At 32.0% G+C, this 20,541-nt stretch overlaps 1 protein-coding gene across 4 annotated transcripts in view; it reads right to left on the reverse strand.

Moving 5' to 3' along the window:
• Positions 1–20,541, reverse strand: part of Lmpt (Limpet) — an 89,352-nt gene that overhangs the window by 61,750 nt on the left and 7,061 nt on the right. For 3 of the 4 annotated variants that reach the window (XM_064047157.1, XM_064047156.1, XM_064047159.1), the window contains one exon: positions 8,927–9,009. In XM_064047157.1, coding sequence (XP_063903227.1) covers positions 8,927–9,009 — 83 coding nt within the window. Of the gene's footprint in view, positions 1–8,926; positions 9,010–14,290; positions 14,453–20,541 lie in introns of those variants that run through there. The other variant, XM_064047155.1, reaches the window with a different exon arrangement.

Here is a 20,541-nt window from a genome sequence, read left to right on the forward strand (position 1 = left end):
AGAAGTCAACATGTATAATTTTATTGGAATCTTAAAAATATAATATAGCTGAATTATGACTTAGCACCAACAAACTAGTATCTATTGCTATACAACTTTCCAATGCTTAAAATTACACAGCTTAGCTACAAGTAGACTTGGTCAGTTAATAACCTTTTAAAGGTGTACATTCGCCGTAAATGTACAATTATCATCATCAACCATATCTGAAAGTGTGACGGTCGCGACTCTAATAATTTATCACATTCCTAAAAAGGAAAATTTCGAAATTCTGGCTAACTCCATTTCGGAGATATGACTTAAACAACACTTTAAAAAAATCATTATTCCACGTCACCCACTTCCTGTCAAATTTAGCACCTTTACTTTGCCCTAAATCCCACGTAATAAGCGGAAGGTCATTTGGAAGATATAAAGCGTCGAACCGCGAAATCGTGTTAATAAATCGAGCACAACAGGGATAAATGTCATATTTTAACCTTTTCCCTAAATTTAAACAGATAGCGCTGGTCATAGGAAACCATTTTCATGAAAGTGAAGGAAATAAGGTTGATATTCACGGTTTATTAAACTGAAAGAGGTATGTTTATGCGACACGAGCAAGTGTTAAAACCCTGTTAAATTGTTCATGTCGTGAAAATATACTGCCTTATCGGTCGCCTGCCAGGAAGTTACCTGCAGGAGTCTAATGTGCGTTCAAGGATGAAGCGCTTGCAATGAACAACTCGAGATAACTCGAACTCTTTACGTTTATTATTTCACTCAACTTTAGTGAATTTTAGATAAATGCTACCAAAAATAAATAAGGAAAAGCTAGTTCGAACTTGACAATAATTATTATTATATTATTATTTATAACAACAACTGTAGATACTAAAAAAAATTTAAGGGGTATTCACATTGTAGTACCGTCGCCTTAAGCCTGTTCTACCAATTTTGTCCTGGCAAAAAAGTTCTGACGTCATATGTATGCTCTATTAGAAGAAAATCGTATAATTCACAATAATATACTCGTATAGTGAACCAAGACCTATAAGGTTATATGGCCATCATAAAAGTAGTTGACCGCAAATAAATACCCCCTTTGTGTGGTTCGCACTAAGCTTACCGGTTGGCAATAAATCATCTTCTAAACATTTGGTCATATTTAACAGGGCCGGCTTTCAAAGCGAGTGTTAATTTCGAAACCCTCAGCGGCTGCAGGTAGTAAAGAAATAGTGGAGTGGTGGATTTTCATATTTAGTGAAAGCCGCCCCTGAACGAAACCACAAGAGCCGGTCGAGCTGCAGTGGACACGTTATTTACGACCCTAAAACCTTTTCTATTGTAAACAACTAAACTTCGACACAATGGGATGATTTTATGATGGCCATATAACCTTATAACTCTTGGTTCACTATACTTCAACGAATAGATCCGCAAAATTAACAGCAAACTGTGTTATAATTTGAATCATATGAAGAAAATGAGAATCGCAATACCAATCAATAACTAACTTCTTTTCAATTACACGTTTTATGAGTTATGTTGGTATTAATCTCTTTGATTAATTTAAAACTTCCAACGCCGATAAAATCAGGAATTACTAACAAAGTGTACAATAACACGCTTGCCTCTTATGTTAACGTTACTTACAAAAATAATTACGTTTTTCTAATGCTTTTGTCATGTCTAACAATCAAAATAAACTAACGATATTTTTACATACTTAATCTGTGATTTGTGACAGTCCTTGTGAAGCAGACACAACGTAATTTCTCAAAAAAAGTTCTAAAATTCCAAAAAAAATTTACTTTAACTGGATCTTAGTTGGAACAGTACCTAAAGTTATGGCATTTTTTTGTTGCACGTTAAAACAAAATTGATGGAAGAGTGAAATTATTCTGTTGTTCTTAGGTTTACTATTTTTATATGTAATAGTTAATTTTATAACTAATTTGAAATTTTATAGTATTCGTAACGACGGCTGTTCGACCGCACCAGAGCATCGTGTCGTGGGTGAGTATCGTATATCGAAAAACAATAAAAGCCAATATTGCTTAACGTTCACGTCTATCATCGAACTGATCTACTTTATTTTTAGAATATTTTCCTAGAAATTATTTGTCTCAGTTTTAGTTGACGTGGGCTAGACTCGCCAGGATACCTTTTATCTAATTTCCTGCAACACACCCTGCACGAAGCTCTGTCTCATAACGTGACAAGAACCACTTCCAAGTTCAAACAATCATTCGGGTTTATAATCCTACGACACTTTAATGCCGAATGGGGAGCGACCCAGTGACGAAACCCAGGATCAAATTGTTTAATTAGAACCGGAATTAGCCATGCAAAGACCGAAAAATTCTCATAATAAGGGTTCTGCTAGTGCGATGACCCTTGTCATCAAATAACCATGACGTCAGAGATTTTAATAATGATTCGTTCGTCAAGACATAATATACACAAAATTTCCAAGAAAAGTTACATAATTTAACAAACAAGTAAGTTTTAAATTTAACAGATTATTAGTGTTGTGATTAAGCCACAACCCACCTAGATAATTTTAAATTAAAATTTAAATTAAGACTTAATTTATGAGGGTGGTGATGATTTGTTGGCGAAAAAATTGTTTACACGAAAGTATTTATTAATCAAGATGACGGATTAAGTATTAAGTGAATTAATGGTCGTCCGCTAAGCCCCTAATTATTTTATGAAGTGCAAACAAGTCAACGGGATTGTAATTAGGGCACACCGAGGATGATGACATTAACGCGAACATAAGACGCCAGATTGAAGATTATTTTAAGTTTTAGTACTCACATAATGTGGACTGTTTTCGGTTACGTTAAATGCAGGACATAAAATTTTATGCCGTTCGATTACAAGAATATTCAGTAAATCGATCATGTCGGTAATAGAATAATGGTTTATAAAGATATCACCTTATCGTAAGGTCAAATCAAAACTAGATCAATTTATTAATGGGAAGTTAAGTGGTGAAATTGGCTCGTAAAAATTTATTACGAACGAGACAATAAAATACTTTTTACTACTTTATTATGAATGTCAACACCCATTATTTCATTAGCTAGATGTCTCAATTTGGAAATATTGCCACTTCGTGGTGGCTGACTTAATCAAAGATCAAAAAGCTTAGATATATGGATGCGTATTTCTGTTTCCTGTTGACCGGTGGAACGCCTATAACCAATTGCTGTAATTTGTTGTTATTATGTGTATATTATTTAAAATATTGTTGTAACAAAACGGCTAGTGATTAGAATGAATGCTAGATTTGATGCTTCTGTGCTTTAAATCTAAATCGTTTATTCCTGAGGCTGAAAATCAGTTATGGATTTGTCTCGTTTTCACCACTAAACAAAAGCAACTGCCGAATTAATTTTCGGTTTTTTGTTATCAGCTCGACAACTTAATACCGGTGGCTGCAATACTGATCTGACAGTGGTGAAATGAATGATGAATTTTAAATTTAATTCAATCGGTTAGAAAATAGAAAGAAAATTAAAAAGATTATGTAAATAAAGAAATACAAAGAAAAATTTAGCAATGGAAAAATTACACAAATTTGAAAACCATGGGCAGTGCAACGCAATAGTAAAAATTTAGTATGTAAAAATTAGTAGTTGCTTGAGAGAAAAGTTCAGTACCATATGTGAATATATTACGATGAAATTAAGATGAATGTGAAATAAAAGTCAAAAGAAATACAATAATGTCAAGTGAAAAAACTAGAAGAGGAATATCAAGAAAATTAAATTTTTCTACAACGTTCACGGGCATCAATTTGCAATACTTGAAATACGAAGCATCCGTTTTGTTCCAGAAATAAACGTAACTCAGGTGCGATACTTTGCAATATTTTGACTTACCCAGCAGTTATCAGCTTACAAGTTAATCCCAACATTTGCTGTATGTATCGTATGACGAATTGGATCATAGGATTAGTTCATCCGATTATAGGAAGCAAGCTTTTAATTTCGTCAAAAGATTCCAATCAGAGGAACCCTATTGTATATACAGCTCTTTACTCTTTCTATATGTTTTATTTTTTTTTAGATTTTCAATTATTTGGAATTAAAACTCAAAAAGAACAAGAAAAATCGAATGTTTTTTTCATTTTCCGCGTATTCTAAGTACGCGACTCCGTGTCATGTTTGAATCGGATTTATGGGAGTTTTGAACGATAAAGAGAATTTATTTTCATTTACGTTGCTAAACAATAGTGTTATTTTACATATGTTTATAAAGTTTGCTCGAATATTTTTACTTAATGTTTTGTTTTAGATACTTGTTCCTAAAATAAAAAAAAAAAAAAAAATGTCTAGGTATGCTCGCCCCTGAAGTGCGATCCAACAAACACAACTTCTTCGAAAAATATGTATTAAAATTTGATTTTGCGAATTTAATTTTTTTTTTATAAAATTTAAAACGCATTTACTGTGCACAATTTTCAAATAACGTCGTCAAATTTTTGGTGAGACTAATTAGTAATTAGACAAATTTGGTTACCATTTAACCATCTATCAAATAAAATCGACAGAGATATAAGAGACGATAGACAAACAGACGGTATCGCGTTTTATTTTGTTAAAAAAAATTATTCTAGATTTGAAAAGGCCATAATGTGCATTATATTTTTGAATTTGAAAATGAAATTAAAAAAAATGGGATAAAATTATTTAGGCAGAACTTCTCTCGCCCCTGAAGTACAGGCGAACAAATAAAGATTCCTCGAAAAATAGCTGGAGTGAAATTTAATTTTTTATGATAAATAATATGCTATGCGTATGTTCCAAGTGAGTTTTCCTATAACAAAATTTTGTCAACTTTTATTATTTTAGTAAGGACACATACACATCAATTAGAATAGGGGCAATGGAATACTGTACACTCAAATTTTCAGAAATATGAGCCCAAGCGCTCTTGATTGGATCAATAAAATAAATTGCCTCATTCATTAATTTTTTGAGTCACCCTGTATAAGTAATTCAAAAAAATATGAATGTGAATGCACTGATAACTCACAAGTATAGATTCATCATAATTTACATATTTTACATTGCATTTATTCAGCAAAATTTTGAGTTGACGTTAACAATTTTTTAGGAAGAAATAAAAGGATACATTTTGACTAAAGATTTATCCCGTTTACGATAACCTTAACACGTTTTCAAGATTTCAGAGCATTCGGTTTTGCAGGTACAAAATGACATTGCAAAATATTGTTGTACAGTTTTCATTTTTTTTTCCAAAAATCTGGATGTATTTGGTAAAAATTCAACATGGAGTTATATATAAACCACAAGTGCAGTATCTGATTTTATAAAATTTAAAAAATATTAACTATTGTTAATTTTGATTACATGCACTATGTGAACAATATTGCTCAAACATTTATTTGTAAAGTCATGGTGATAAAAATCAAGGCAGATTCATAAATTAAGAGTACAGGAGTATGTGTACAGTGCATGTTTTTTAAAAGTGACCATAGGGATTCCCATGTTATATTTTATACCTCATGTTAACTTATGTTGGAGTAAAGACTCACAGTTGAATTTTTTCTAGATGTAATTTGGGTCATCTTTTGTCGGTAATATTGTAGGCACTTACCACGCTTACGATCACCTTAAAACGATTTCAAGGCATTCAATTAATTTCAAAGTTAAATTGTAAAATGAATGTACAGGGTATTCATTATTCACAAGTATACTATGCAAAATTTTCAGAGGACAGCATCATATTGTTGGTGGGGTGTTGGAAGCAAATTTTGGGTAGCGATTACCATCTCCACGATATTCCCAAAATAAATATGAAATTTGGTAACAATCGGTGCAGTAGTTTTGGAGGTTATCTGTCTAATAAATTTCAACACAGACGACAAACAGACAGACAGTAACCATTCGTCGGATGGACCCTACTACAAGACTTCCTTAGGTTAGACTTGGTAAAATGTGTTTGATACATTTTCACAACAATTATTATTATTAAGGCTTACTTAATTCAATCATTTGAACTGAAACAAACTCACTGCATTCAGTTTTTTTTTTTTCAAAAAACAAAATTTATCTGCACATTCGAAAATTAAAAGTAATATACCGCGTGTCTAGAAAATGCCGGATTAACTCTCCACTACGCTCTTAACAATCAACTAGTGAGTTTGGGGAAAATAGTAAAAAATTCCTTCTCACATTTTGGTGGAGTTATAATGATTTTAATATTGGTTCTTTTGCTACGTTTAACAACTAAACAGCACATTCATTATAATAATAATAATGTTTATTCACGCCAAAACAGCATTACATGATAATTAGGCACCCAGACAAAGAGCCTTACACTAACGTTTAAAACTCATAAATTTGGACCCTGTAAAATTAGGTTCAGAACCTAAATTATTAGCCAACGATAAAATACTATTCATTGGAGAATGGAGCGAATATTTGCGATTTGAAAATCACAATAACTTGTAATAAAATTTTTAGTTAATATTTCTCTCTCCATTTTAGCAGGTGCTAGCCCCGCCCACCCACGCTCTCTTTTCCTAGAAGGTATATAAATTTGCCAAAATCACTCTTATCTTAGCAGGTACTATCCCCGCCCACCCACCCACTCTTTTCTTAGAAGGATCTCATTTGCCAAAATCAGTCTTATCTTAGCAAGTACTAGCCCCGCCCACCCACCCTCTCTTTTCTTAGAGGATACGTCATTTGCCAAAATCAGTCTTATCTTGACAGCTAGTAGCCCCGCCCACCCGCCCTCTCTTTTTTTAGAGGGTATGTCATTGCCAAAATCAGTTTTATCTTTGGATTTTTCTTTTATTGGTTTTGTTTTTATCTGTAATTTATAAATGTCTTATTAAATGTTTTTTTTTTTGGTTTATTTATTAACGAAAAATAACAGCTTATTTGATTAATAATAATGCAAAACGATTAATGATTACTGGTTGTTAAGGTTATTGTCCTAAAAAAAAAAGAAATAAATAAAAGGTGGATTTCGTCACCATCGTTACTAAGAAATCAAAAAGTAAGCCGGAGGTAGGTATTCATGCATTAGGTGCGTGCAGTATTGTCAATTTGACTGTTATAAAATTAGGTATTTTTCGTGATCTACATCATAAAGAATTTTTTTTATTATTTTTTTGGGACTACCGAAACCCCCGTACATAACGTACTGAAGAGTTAATTCGTCATTTTCCAGACACCCGGTATATTACCTTCATATTTTGTCATGAATTATATTCAAAATACAAAAATCAGTTTCGCCTTTTGAAAATAACTCAAAAAAAAAACTACAAAGTAGATGTAATTGAACATATTTCTTGATTTTATGAGCACAACTCCTGCATTTTGTTAAAAAAATTCTAAACCTATAATTTGCTAAGCGATTAATATTTAGAAAATTTTATCTAGCTTCTGATTTGTTGCACGACATCTAATTTTATTTTAGAGATTTAATATTAATTTAAAAAATAGCGAAAAAACTACTTTTCTTACCTCATTTTCTCCAAAAATAAATCGAATTCAATGAAATCCAGCGTCCCTAATTTTATGAACACACAACTCATGACGATTACCACATGAGTCGGTAGCCAACACTCGTAACACGACACGTACCATAATGATTAGTTACCATGCGAATTTTATTCAAAGTTTTGTTGTCTATTAGCATAAATTCAGACATTTAAAAAAATCATTACAAAAGCGAATTAATTTATACAAAAAAAGATTGCTTCCTGAAAATCTAGTAAAATCTAACAAAATTATTGTCACAAACAACGATGAATTGTTCTGTTAGCACGATCTACTTTTAGAGGCTAGTACTTTTTTATTCATCATACCGAATATTAAAACTCTAATTTTAATTAAGAACTTCTCAAGAGATTCCATACACTGGTCCGGAGGAATATACTGGTCACTGTTTCAGGTCTTCCAACTGTCACTTAGCAAATTCTCGATCAGATCGTTTTATAATCAAACGCAAGGCATATTAAAAGGACAATAGAACGAGACAGAAAATTTTACTGTGAATAAGGTAAAAAATATCATGGTAATTCTGGGAAAAACTGTGCCTTGTTTAAAATCGGTGATTTTTTAATAACATTTTTAAAAATTTGCTTAGACTTATTTTGTTTGCTTATTTTATATATAATCTCTCTCGTACAAAAGGGCTGATTTCACATTTTTCTTAGAAAAAAAATTAACATTTCAAATGAAAACGGATTTCAATATCACACAGAAATATCTAAAAACGATTTGTTACAATAATAATGCACTGTCCTTAACCTTGTTATAAACATCTAGCGATTATATTTTTTGCATGAAAAAGTGTACTAATAACAATAAGTGATAAAGAACCAATTCGTCATGCTGCCGCAACAAACGACGATATTTGCGCCTGCATTGTAGGCAACCAAACAAACGCATCTCGATTGCCGGCACTCTGCAATCACTACCTTGTCGCGGGAATTACCAACACAATCAATCTCTAAGAAATCGCAATTAATTAGCGCGAACTTTAATGTTCCAATAAAACAACATTAAAAAAAATTCCCAGCATAGATAATAACTTGACAACAACCTTAATTTCAACGTGATATTTTGTTGCCGCATGGCAGCAATATTCCAGTCATAAAAACTGCGCTTAAAGATAAGGAAATATATTCTTAAAAGTGACGTAAATGTTTGCATTCGTAATGATTAATTACTGCCACCATTCACAGTGCTGATGGAATACCTACTTAAAAACATGTACTCCAACGTGGACTTCATTTTCGATTCATTTTAATGCGAATTTATTGATCAGAGTCGTGGGTGAAGTAAGGCGGGTTTGCTGCCACGTATAATTGATTATTATGTAAAAACGGATTAATTAATAGGAAACAAGTTTCATTCTTGCTTGTTCTAAATTAAAAACTTACACCTACCTCCAACTATGCGGTTCATATGCTATGCACTTGCTACATTCTGTACAAGGCTGACCACGATCCGTCTCTTTTATCTGTACACCCTGCAAAATAAGTCACAGTTAGGTGGATTCTAAATATAGAGGTTGCATGGATAATAAAAAATTAACACAGTTAAAACATAATTCACAGAAGCATTAAATGATTCGGACCATTAGAAACAATGCGTTCATCATCCACTTAAAAAAGTAATTCACATTGTCAACACGAAACGTCCAAGTTGTTGGTCGTTTTGTTTAAAAAAAGACGTAATGTTTCACAGCGATAGTTATTAAAATTTCAATTTCCTATAGATACATTGTTCGAGTGATAAGTAAACAGATGATATAATCATGTAATCGAAACTGTGATGAATCACCCTTGCAGTAATCTGGATTTTTTCTGAACTTTTTTTTTACAAAACAAAATCGAAACATCACCACATCGAATTAACATTAATATTTCCGTACAAATTAAATCAATGTAAAACTATAAATTAAGTTATTAAGAGAAGTTTCTGTACACAATAATAGACCTGTTACATAATAGCGAGATAAACATGCATATCTCTACTCGTTCTTTCACAATGAACAGTTTGATCATAAGGATAATGTCACCGGTTACTGATCAAGTATTATAACACCATTTGATGAAAAGCCGAAGAATTTAATGTCATCCGGTGAAATACTGCATGCGTTTGCAGTGTCTCATTGCATCGCATCGTTAAAAACATGCAAATTATGCAAACTGTTTGTATTAAGAAAGAAAAAAAAAGGTGCACGTTGTTAATGGCCTTGTGTCGCCACAATCAACTTCACAGAAATATTTATACTTTTATAACTCTTCGTCACTGGTATGCAAAGACGATCAAAACAAAACTACTCATTGTGCTACTGGACATACATACGCAAACACGTACAATGTGTACAAAATGTGCGGAATACTCAATTTGTCTCTGTAGGAAGAAAAGTGCACAAAGTTCTTAGGAAACTGAAGAACCGTAACGCGAGAAAATCAACCAACTCCTTTCATTTTTGCAGTGTCAGATGTTGCTATTTATTTATATTTTTATTGTCTAAAAATTTGACAATAAACACTTAATAATTTTGCAATTATTTAAGGTATGTATAAGTACATAAATTCTGATTAATGTTACATAATCCGTAAGCTAATGATGATGACATCCTGTCATCTCTTCCATAAATTGTACAATTTAATGTTTCAAAGTTGTTGTTTTTTTTTTCGATAAACAATCCACCTAAAATTAAAATTACAAGTGGATTGTTAAACTATGCACTTTTGAAATTATAGATAAACAGACAAATTCTGTAAGTGTTTCACCATCTTTACAATAAGCTATGAGTACTTGTACAAAATTAAAACTAACCAGTTCGTAGTTTTGAAGTGTCCGTCTACTAATCGCAAACAGAGACAAAGAAACCGGAAACGTGAATGTGCGTATTCTGAGATCTGTGAAGGTCAGAAAACAGATGAAAAAGTCATTAATATTGCACCAATGCTTCTCTAAATAAATAAAATGTCAGCTGTAGCAACTTCTTCTTAAACTTTTCTAATTTTTTACCACAGATTTTACATTTACAGTGTCTATCATGATTAATCATTTACCATGCTTACAATAAAATCAAAACGTTCGCAAGATTTCTGAGAATTCAGTTTTGTAGTTTCAAAATTAAATTACAAAATGTTATATTTTTTTTATTTTTTTCCAAAAATCTGGATATCTACATTTAAATAATATTTGCTAATGTAAATTTTGGAGATGACATCATTCTATTTTTGATGGGGATGACTAATCAAACTTTGGTTACCCTTTTTCCATGTACACAATATTCCTAATACACATATTAAATTTGTGAACAATTGGTCTGTCTAATAAAAATCCGGACGGACGGACGGACAGACAGACAGACGGAAACAAAGATTTATTTTTTCCTTACTCTAGGGGTCATGAAGTGTTAGCTTACGCTCATTTTCTCCATAAGATTTTGTTAATAATCGTCATTTAATATTTGGAAACGATGAAAATATGTGTAAAATTTGCAATTTCTAAAATAAATCATAAAACATTGCGCCATTTTAAGTTTATTTTAACCTACATACACAAAAATAAAAACAACATCCTAGACAGGATTTATCTGGTAAAATTTGGAGATGACATCAGCATATTTTTGACGTTCAGTACTTCTGTAAATTATTTCTCTAATAAAATCGCGACGACAAAAGAGAAACTTACTTTTTACTTCCCGAGCGTAAGCAAAGGAAGTATTGTAATCGAGTCCGTCGGCCGACTCTCTACTTTTACGTTTTCTCGATCTTTCATGACCCCTAGAAGACGAAGAAATAGGTCTCCCATTTCCGTCTGTCTGTCCGTCTGTCCGTCCGTCTGTCCGTCTGTTGTCCCGGATTTTTATTAGACAGATAATCTCCGAAAGTACTCGACCGATTGTTGTGAAATTTTGTACTTATATTAAGAATATCATGTAGATGGTAAAACGCTAACCAAAATTTGTCTAATCATCCCCACCACTAATGCGATGACGTCACTTCAAAATTGTACATAGTAAATGGGTTTTCAATTGTATAAAATAACATAGTCCTACACATGTAGTTTACAACTCTGAATCGACTTTTCACCCGAAACGTCCAGATTTTTGGAAAAAAAATCAAAGTTATAAAACAACATTTTGAAATTTAATTTTTAATCTGCTAACCAGAATGCTTTGAAATGTTGCAGATGTTTTAAGGCTATAAAGAGCATCATAAATCTTTAGTCAAAAAATATTTGCTTATCCCCTCCAAAAACTTGATGACGTCAGCTCAAAAGTTTGTGGAATAAATCATATCTAAAATGTACAAAATATGATGAGTCTGTACTTGTGATCTATCACTCCATTCATATTTTTTGGATTTGCATATACAGGGTGACTCAAAAAAATTAATGAATGCGTAAATATATTTTATTGATTTAATCAGGAACTACAAAACCGAATGCTCTGAAATCTTGCAGATGTTTTAAGGTCATAAAGAGCATAATAAATGTTTAGTCAAAATATATTTGCTTATCCCCTCCAAAAACTTGATGACGTCAGCTCGAAAGTTTGCCGAATAAATCATATCTAAAATGTACAAAATATGATCAGTCTGTACTTGTGATCTATCACTCCATTCATATTTTTTGGATTTGCATATACAGGGTGATTCAAGAAAATAAATGAAAGCGTAAATTTATTTTACTGATTTACTCAGGAACTACAAAACCGAATGCTTCGAAATCTTGAAGATATTTTAAAATTATCATAAGCATGGTAAATTCTTGATCAAAACGTATTTGGTCGTCCCCCCTGAAAAAATTTATGACGTCACCACAAAATTTTGCTGAATAAATCCTATCTAAAATGTACAAAATATGGTGAGTCTCTTCTTGTGATTTATCATTCCATTCAAATTTTTTCGATTTGCATATGCAGGGTGACAAAAAAATTAATGAAGGCGTGAATTTATTTTATTTTATGGATTTAATCAGGAATTACAAAACCGAATGCTTTGAAATCTTGGGAATATTTTAAAGTTATTATAAGCATGGTAAACTTTTGTTCAAAATGTATTTGTTCGTCCCTCCTAAAAAAATTGATGACGTCACCCTTAAATTTTGCTGAATAAATCCTATCTAAAATGCAAAAAATATGATGAGTTTGTACTTGTGATTTATCATTCCATTCATATTTTTTAGATTTTCTTAAGAGGTGGTTCAAAAAAATTAATGAAGTCAATTTATTTTATTGATTAAATTAAAGGCAACACTTATTATTAGTATTACACCCCAACCAACCCAATTTGGTAGACACAAAATTTGTTAAAGTAAAAACTCGGTTGAAACATAAGGGTAGCACGCTTATTTACATCGACTTTAACATTACAGACGTGCATTTGTTTTGTGCGCTGACTAGGTTCCGCGAATGTGGAATAGATATGTCTATAATCAACCAATTGTGAATTCCACCGTCAAAAATTAAAATAAAACCCAATGTTTTATATAATAAGCGGAAGTCGAAGCAATAAAACCGATGGTCGTTTTGTTTACAGTTTCTCTGTTTGACTCTCACGTATGCTGTTACGCCTGTCATCTTAAATTAAGAATGTTTATACATACACGATTTTCAGTTGCCTCTGATACGTATACGTGAGTAAATTGTTTCGTTATTTTATTGATTATTACAAATCAATATTCAAAACGACCCAATTCATTTTCCCGAAAATTTGAGAATATAATAATTTTATTCTTAGTATTACACTACATCTATCCCAACTGATATACGTGTCCTTGCAAAAATGTTGATGACGTCATCGCAATTTTTTTTTAAATTCCCACTACAAAAATGTAATGAGAAAAAAAAAACACAATAGGCATGCAGTCATCAAGTTTCCGACAGCGAGGGAAGTACTGTCTAAACGCTTTAGACCAATTTTTTCATATTGCAGAAGCTATGAAAGGTGCAGAAAATATAAAACTGACTGCTCGTTAAATGAATCCTAGTGACGTTCGGGAAATAAAAAAGGAAAAAATTCACAGTATGTTAATGTGATCTAGAAGAATTAATTTTCAAGTACAATTATTCTCTCTCAGTACTATACTTCAAGATCATCGCGTGGATGTTTATCACCAACAAAAATTTAATGACGTCATCTGAACATTTTGCGAAGTAAATAAACAATTAAAAATTTTGACAAGAAATTATGAGATACAGGTAATCGTAAAATCCGAAAACCTCTGTAATCTGTAATTACTACACGTTCATTTTCGAGGAGCACTATTTCTTCTTGTGGGTAAGAAAATTAAGTTTGTTGTCATTTTATTGTAATAATTTTTGAGGTTTTTATATTTTCAGAACAATTATGAAAGTCTATTCACCAATTTGAATTTAGATTTCTCAATAACGCATATCATATTTCTCCCTTTTGAAAAAAAAAATCGATTTTTCTCAAAATTTGTGGCTATGAAGTTCGAAAAAACAAACCTTTCCGCTCTTTCAATAATTTTACGATAATACAACTGCACTAATTTTTTCACAAATTTTGAAATCTTAGTTTACAAAATAAAGGTGAGTTACTTCACGCAAAAAAAAATAGTTTCTTGTTTCTGGGTTCGTTTCAATACTAGCCCACATTTAAAAAAAATAATAAACAATTTAACATTATTTGTAGTTTTCATTACCACAAAAACAGGCAAACCTCAGTTTTAAGTAATTCTAAAAGCTTACAATTCTCGTGTATTATCGAAAATAACATACGTAATTGTTTTTATTACAATATAACGAAAAACCTTACCTGTGTTCTAGGAATCCAAACTTTCCACTGATGTCTACTATCATCACGCAAGTTATTTGCATTAGTACCATTTATAGTAACTTTACTAACCATTGGTTCGTCTTGACGTCTGTACGTCGAGCGATAATAACCACTGAACCCCGACATGTTTTTTGCAAAAAATCCGCTCACGAACTCAGTGGGAACTGATTTGTCGAAAACGAAGAAATCTGCGAAACAATTGCTAACCTCCCGACTAGTTTTAACACCTACAACTTCTTTAACCTGTACTTGTTGGTTCAGTCAAGATAGGTTGCAGATTTATGTTTGGTGTGAGGTATTTTTACGTCACTCTTCGTGGGTTCAAGCGATTAAAAAATACAAAGCGTGATTTTTACAAATGCCTACTGCCAAACAAGCACTTTTACGAGTCACTTCGCGGAAAGGTCAACTGTAACATGTATGCATTATCAATTTTTATTGCATTTTTAATTTCTTCTACACCAACAGTAAAACAAACCGAAAGAAGTGTTTGTACTGATAGTACAAATTTATTTTAAATGTTTTTCTAGAATAGGTACGACAAATTTATTTAAATAACAGCGTGTTTTAGTAGAAATAATATATTTAAATTTGTGGTTGTTTTTACGTGTTGTATATCCAATCAGAAACTGACTTTCGAAACAAGTTCACATTTAAAAAGCTGAGTATTCAAAATTAAAAAAAAAATGAAAAGAACATGAAAATTCATCAATTTGATGAACGGCTAGTTTCATGTTTTCTCCACATTTTCCGTTTGTCTGAGTATCTGTCAGTTGTTGATTTTATTGGTCACATAATTTCCGAAAATACTGCACCGATTTTGGTGAAATTTTGGCTATGTCTAAAAGTACAAAAGTTGCCAAAGTCACATCAAAAATTTATAAATCAATCAAATATAAAGTGTGTCGTTTATTAATGCACTCATATTTCAACAATAAATTTACCTAAGAAACTGAACTGAATGTAGAGATATTTAGAAAAATATTAACCACTGCGGTTTTTTGTAAATTTTTAAAAGCAAAAACCGAAGTAACAATAAACTTTTCCCTTGACGGAAGTAAAACATAAATAATAAAACAGTTTTAAGTATTTCACTTAGTCGTGTTTGTGCCATGATAAATTACAGCCCAACCTACTATAAAGACGCAACAGCTTACTTTACGTTGTAGAAAACAGAATGATTTCTCTGTCCTAATTATACATTTTTAAATGTATTTCCTGCACTTGATTATATGCTTTAACTTGTTAAAGTGATCAATTTCTAAGTGCCACAAATGTGAAATAAATTCCGGAAATTTGAAACATATTAGTTGACGTGAAAAAAAAAACTATTTTTAGATTACTTACGGTCTGTATTATTATTTATTATGTATGAATACATTGTGTACCAGTTTTTGTTGTAGAAGAAACGTTGAGGATTTAAATTGATTACTACAAAAATTTACCTTTTTTAGAACATGTTTCTTATTGTCGAAATAAGTCTACACATATTAAGAATAAAACGGCAAAATATAGCCCCGCCCACCCACCCTATCTCCATCGTGATTTTTTTATTCGTCTTGGGCCAAAGAAGCGGAACTTAATTGCAAAATCCTTATTATTTCTCTACAAACAAATTACCATGTAAGACATGTTTTTGAGTATCGTGTTATTCAAAGAACACTATATATTATAAGAAAAAATTATAGCCAAAGATTAAGTCCCACCCATACCTGTCCTGATCTAAATAGTAATGAAGTTTTCATTCGTTGGCAAACCTAGGAGCGGAGCCTACTTGCGAAATCCATATTTCCTTACAAAAATTTACTATTTTAAACGTGTTTCAAGTTTCTACAAATAAAAAAAAACATCATAATTGAGATGGGGTGGGTGGGCGGGGTTTATATTTTGCTTTTTTTTTTATATGCATAGTATTCTTTGAACAACACTATATTCAAATACATGTTTTTAATTGCTTGGAAAGAAATAGGTATTTTGCAGTGAAGCTCTGCCCCCTTGGTTCACGGCGAATAAAAAAAAAATCATCACAATTAAGATAAGGCGGGTGGGCGGGTTTAGATTTTGCTTTTTTGTTTTAATATGTGTAGACTTCTTTTCACAACATGAAACTTAAAACATGTTTAAAATGAAAAATTTGTATAAGGAAATATCGATTTTGCAATTAGGCTCCGCCCCATAATTGCAAAATCCATATTTCCTTGCAAAAGTGTACCATTTTAACCATGTTCTAAGTTTCTTGTTGTGAAAAGATGGCTATGAATATTGAGAAAACAAAAAAGGGAAAATATAAGCCTCACCCACCCGCCCTATCTCTATTCTGAAGATTTTTTTATTCGTTGTAAGCCGAGAGGTGGAGCTTAATTGTAGAATCCTGATTTTTCTACAAGAAGTTACCATGTGAAATATGTTCTTAAGTAATCGTGTTATATAAAAAGAAAACTTAGGGCCGGTTTATAGAACAGCGAGTTAAATATTTAATCCTCGATTAGTTTAACAGAGAATTAAAATGTGGAATATGAGCCCGTGATTGGTCAAAACATGCGCGTTGCCTCGCAACGAACCTCAATTAAAAGTTAATCGCGAATTAACTTTAACTTCGCTTTCTATAAATCGGGTCTAAATGTATTAGTTAAAAAAGAAAATCAAAACATCTCAATCGTGATGAATTTTTCATTGTTTCCCTCTACAAATTTACCATTTTAATGTTTACGCATATTAAGAAAAAAAAGGCAAAATATAGCCCCGCCCACCCGCCCTATCTCAATTGTGATGATTTTTTTATTCGTCATGAGCCAAAGGGGCGGAACTTCACTGCAAAATCCTTATTTCTCTACAAGAAATAAAAAACATGTTTTTGAGTATCGTGTTGTTCAAAGAATACTATGTACATTAAGAAAAAAACAAGCCAAAAATTAAACCCCACCCATATCCATCCCAAGCTCAATTGTGATGAAGACCTTAAATCGCCACTGTCTATGATTCGAACGCATTATGTTAGGAAATCACACTCTCTTAAGTTGTTTATATGTGGTCTGGAGTGCACTTCGACCTATACTAGGAAACGGATTAACAATTGCTCCAAAAATATGAATACATTGAGAAAAGGCCTGAATGAAAAGGAAGACCGATTCTTTCACACTCTAGGGTCATGAAACGTCGAGAAAACATGAAAATAGTCAGTCAGCCGATGGACTCGATTACATTACAATATTTCCTTGGCTTACCCCGGGAAGTAAACATTGGTCCCGTGTTGTTAGACCTAACTTCCTTGCCCCATAAGAAAAAAAAATTGGTCTAAAGAGTTTAGACAGTACTTGACGACTGCATGCCTATTGTGTTTTTTCTCATTACATTTTTGTAGTGGGAATTTAAAAAAAAATTGCGATGACGTCATCAACATTTTTGCAAGGACACGTATATCAGTTTGGGATAGATGTAGTGTAATACTAAGAATAAAATTATTATATTCTCAAATTTTCGGGAAAATGAATTGGGTCGTTTTGAATATTGATTTGTAATAATCAATAAAATAACGAAACAATTTACTCACGTATACGTATCCCAGGCAGCTGAAAATCGTGTATGTATAAACATTCTTAATTTAAGATGACAGGCATAACAGCATACTTGAGAGTCAAACAGAGAAACTGTAAACAAAACGACCATCGGTTTTATTGCTTCGACTTCCGCTTATTATATAAAACATTGGGTTTTATTTTAATTCTTGACGGTGAAATTCACAATTGGTTGATTATAAACATGTCTATTTCACATTCGCGGAACCAAGTGAACGCATAAAACAAATGCAGGTCTGTAATGTTAAAGTCGATGTAAATAAGCATGCTACCCTTATGTTTCAACCGAGTTTTTCCTTTAACAAATTTTTTGTCTACCAAATTGGGTTGGTTGGGGTGTAATACTAATAATAAGTGTTGCCTTTAATTTAATCAATAAAATAAATTGACTTCATTAATTTTTTTGAACCACCTCTTAAGAAAATCTAAAAAATATGAATGGAATGATAAATCACAAGTACAAACTCATCATATTTTTTGCATTTTAGATAGGATTTATTCAGCAAAATTTAAGGGTGACGTCATCAATTTTTTTAGGAGGGATGAACAAATACATTTTGAACAAAAGTTTACCATGCTTATAATAACTTTAGAATATTCCCAAGATTTCAAAGCATTCGGTTTTATAATTCCTGATTAAATCGATAAAATAAATTCACGCCTTCATTAATTTTTTTGAGTCACCCTGCATATGCAAATCCAAAAATATGAATGGAATGATAAATCACAAGTACAGACTCATCATATTTTGTACATTTTAGATACGATTTATTCGGCAAATTTTCGAGCTGACGTCATCAAGTTTTTGGAGGGGATAAGCAAATATATTTTGACTAAACATTTATTATGCTCTTTATAACCTTAAAACATCTGCAAGATGTCAGAGCATTCCGTTTTGTAGTTCCTGATTAAATCAATAAAATATATTTACGCATTCATTAATTTTTTTGAGTCACTCTGTATATGCAAATCCAAAAAATATGAATGGAGTGATAAATGACAAGTACAGGCTCATCATATTTTGTACATTTTAGATATGATTTAATCGGCAAACTTTCGAGCTGACGTCATCAAGTTTTTGGAGGGGATAAGCAAATATATTTTGACTAAACATTTATTATGCTCTTTATAACCTTAAAACATCTGCAAGATGTCAGAGCATTCCGTTTTGTAGTTCCTGATTAAATCAATAAAATATATTTGCGCATTCATTAATTTTTTTGAGTCACTCTGTATATGCAAATCCAAAAAATATGAATGGAGTGATAAATGACAAGTACAGGCTCATCATATTTTGTACATTTTAGATATGATTTATTCGGCAAACTTTCGAGCTGACGTCATCAAGTTCTTGGAGGGGATAAGCAAATATATTTTGACTAAACATTTATTATGCTCTTTATGACCTTAAAACATCTGCAAGATTTCAGAGCATTCGGTTTTGTAGTTCCTGATTAAATCAATAAAATATATTTACGCATTCATTAATTTTTTTGAGTCACCCTGTATATGCAAATCCAAAAAATATGAATGGAGTGATAGATCACAAGTACAGACTCATCATATTTTGTACATTTTAGATATGATTTATTCCACAAACTTTTGAGCTGACGTCATCAAGTTTTTGGAGGGGATAAGCAAATATTTTTTGACTAAAGATTTATGATGCTCTTTATAGCCTTAAAACATCTGCAACATTTCAAAGCATTCTGGTTAGCAGATTAAAAATTAAATTTCAAAATGTTTTATAATTTTGATTTTTTTTCCAAAAATCTGGACGTTTCGGGTGAAAAGTCGATTCAGAGTTGTAAACTACATGTGTAGGACTATGTTATTTTATACAATTGAAAACCCATTTACTATGTACAATTTTGAAGTGACGTCATCGCTTTAGTGGTGGGGATGATTAGACAAATTTTGGTTAGCGTTTTACCATCTACATGATATTCTTAATATAAGTACAAAATTTCACAACAATCGGTCGAGTACTTTCGGAGATTATCTGTCTAATAAAAATCCGGGACAACAGACGGACAGACGGACAGACGGACGGACAGACGGACAGACGGACAGACGGACAGACGGACGGACAGACGGACAGACGGACGGACAGACGGACAGACGGACAGACGGACAGACAGACGGAAATGGGAGACCTATTTCTTCGTCTTCTAGGGGTCATGAAAGATCGAGAAAACGTAAAAGTAGAGAGTCGGCCGACGGACTCGATTACAATACTTCCTTTGCTTACGCTCGGGAAGTAAAAAGTAACTCAGGAGAAAAAAAAAACGCGAATATTAGCACTTGCTGAACGTTCTCATTATACATATTAGTACAAGATGGTGTTATACAATGTTGAGTTGCGAAAATTTGAATATCTAGGATACCAAGGCGGATTAATAAACCACGACTACAGAGTATGTTATTTTATAAAATTTAAATAACAATTACCATGTAAAATTTCGAGAAAACGTCTTCAAATTGTAGGTGGGAATAAAGTGACAATTTCTGGTTAGCGTTTTACCATCTAAAATATCTATAAAATTTGACCAAAATCGGTAAAACGCTAACCAAACTTGGTTTGATCATACCTCCGAACAATGTGGTGACATAATCACAAAATGCTTGATAGCAATTATTACTATTTACATTGTA

The sequence above is a fragment of the Zophobas morio genome, unplaced genomic scaffold (genome assembly GCF_036711695.1).
Source record: "Zophobas morio isolate AGI-343-1 ecotype UQ-CSIRO unplaced genomic scaffold, CSIRO_AGI_Zmor_V1 ptg000005l, whole genome shotgun sequence".
Lineage (NCBI taxonomy): Eukaryota > Metazoa > Arthropoda > Insecta > Coleoptera > Tenebrionidae > Zophobas > Zophobas morio.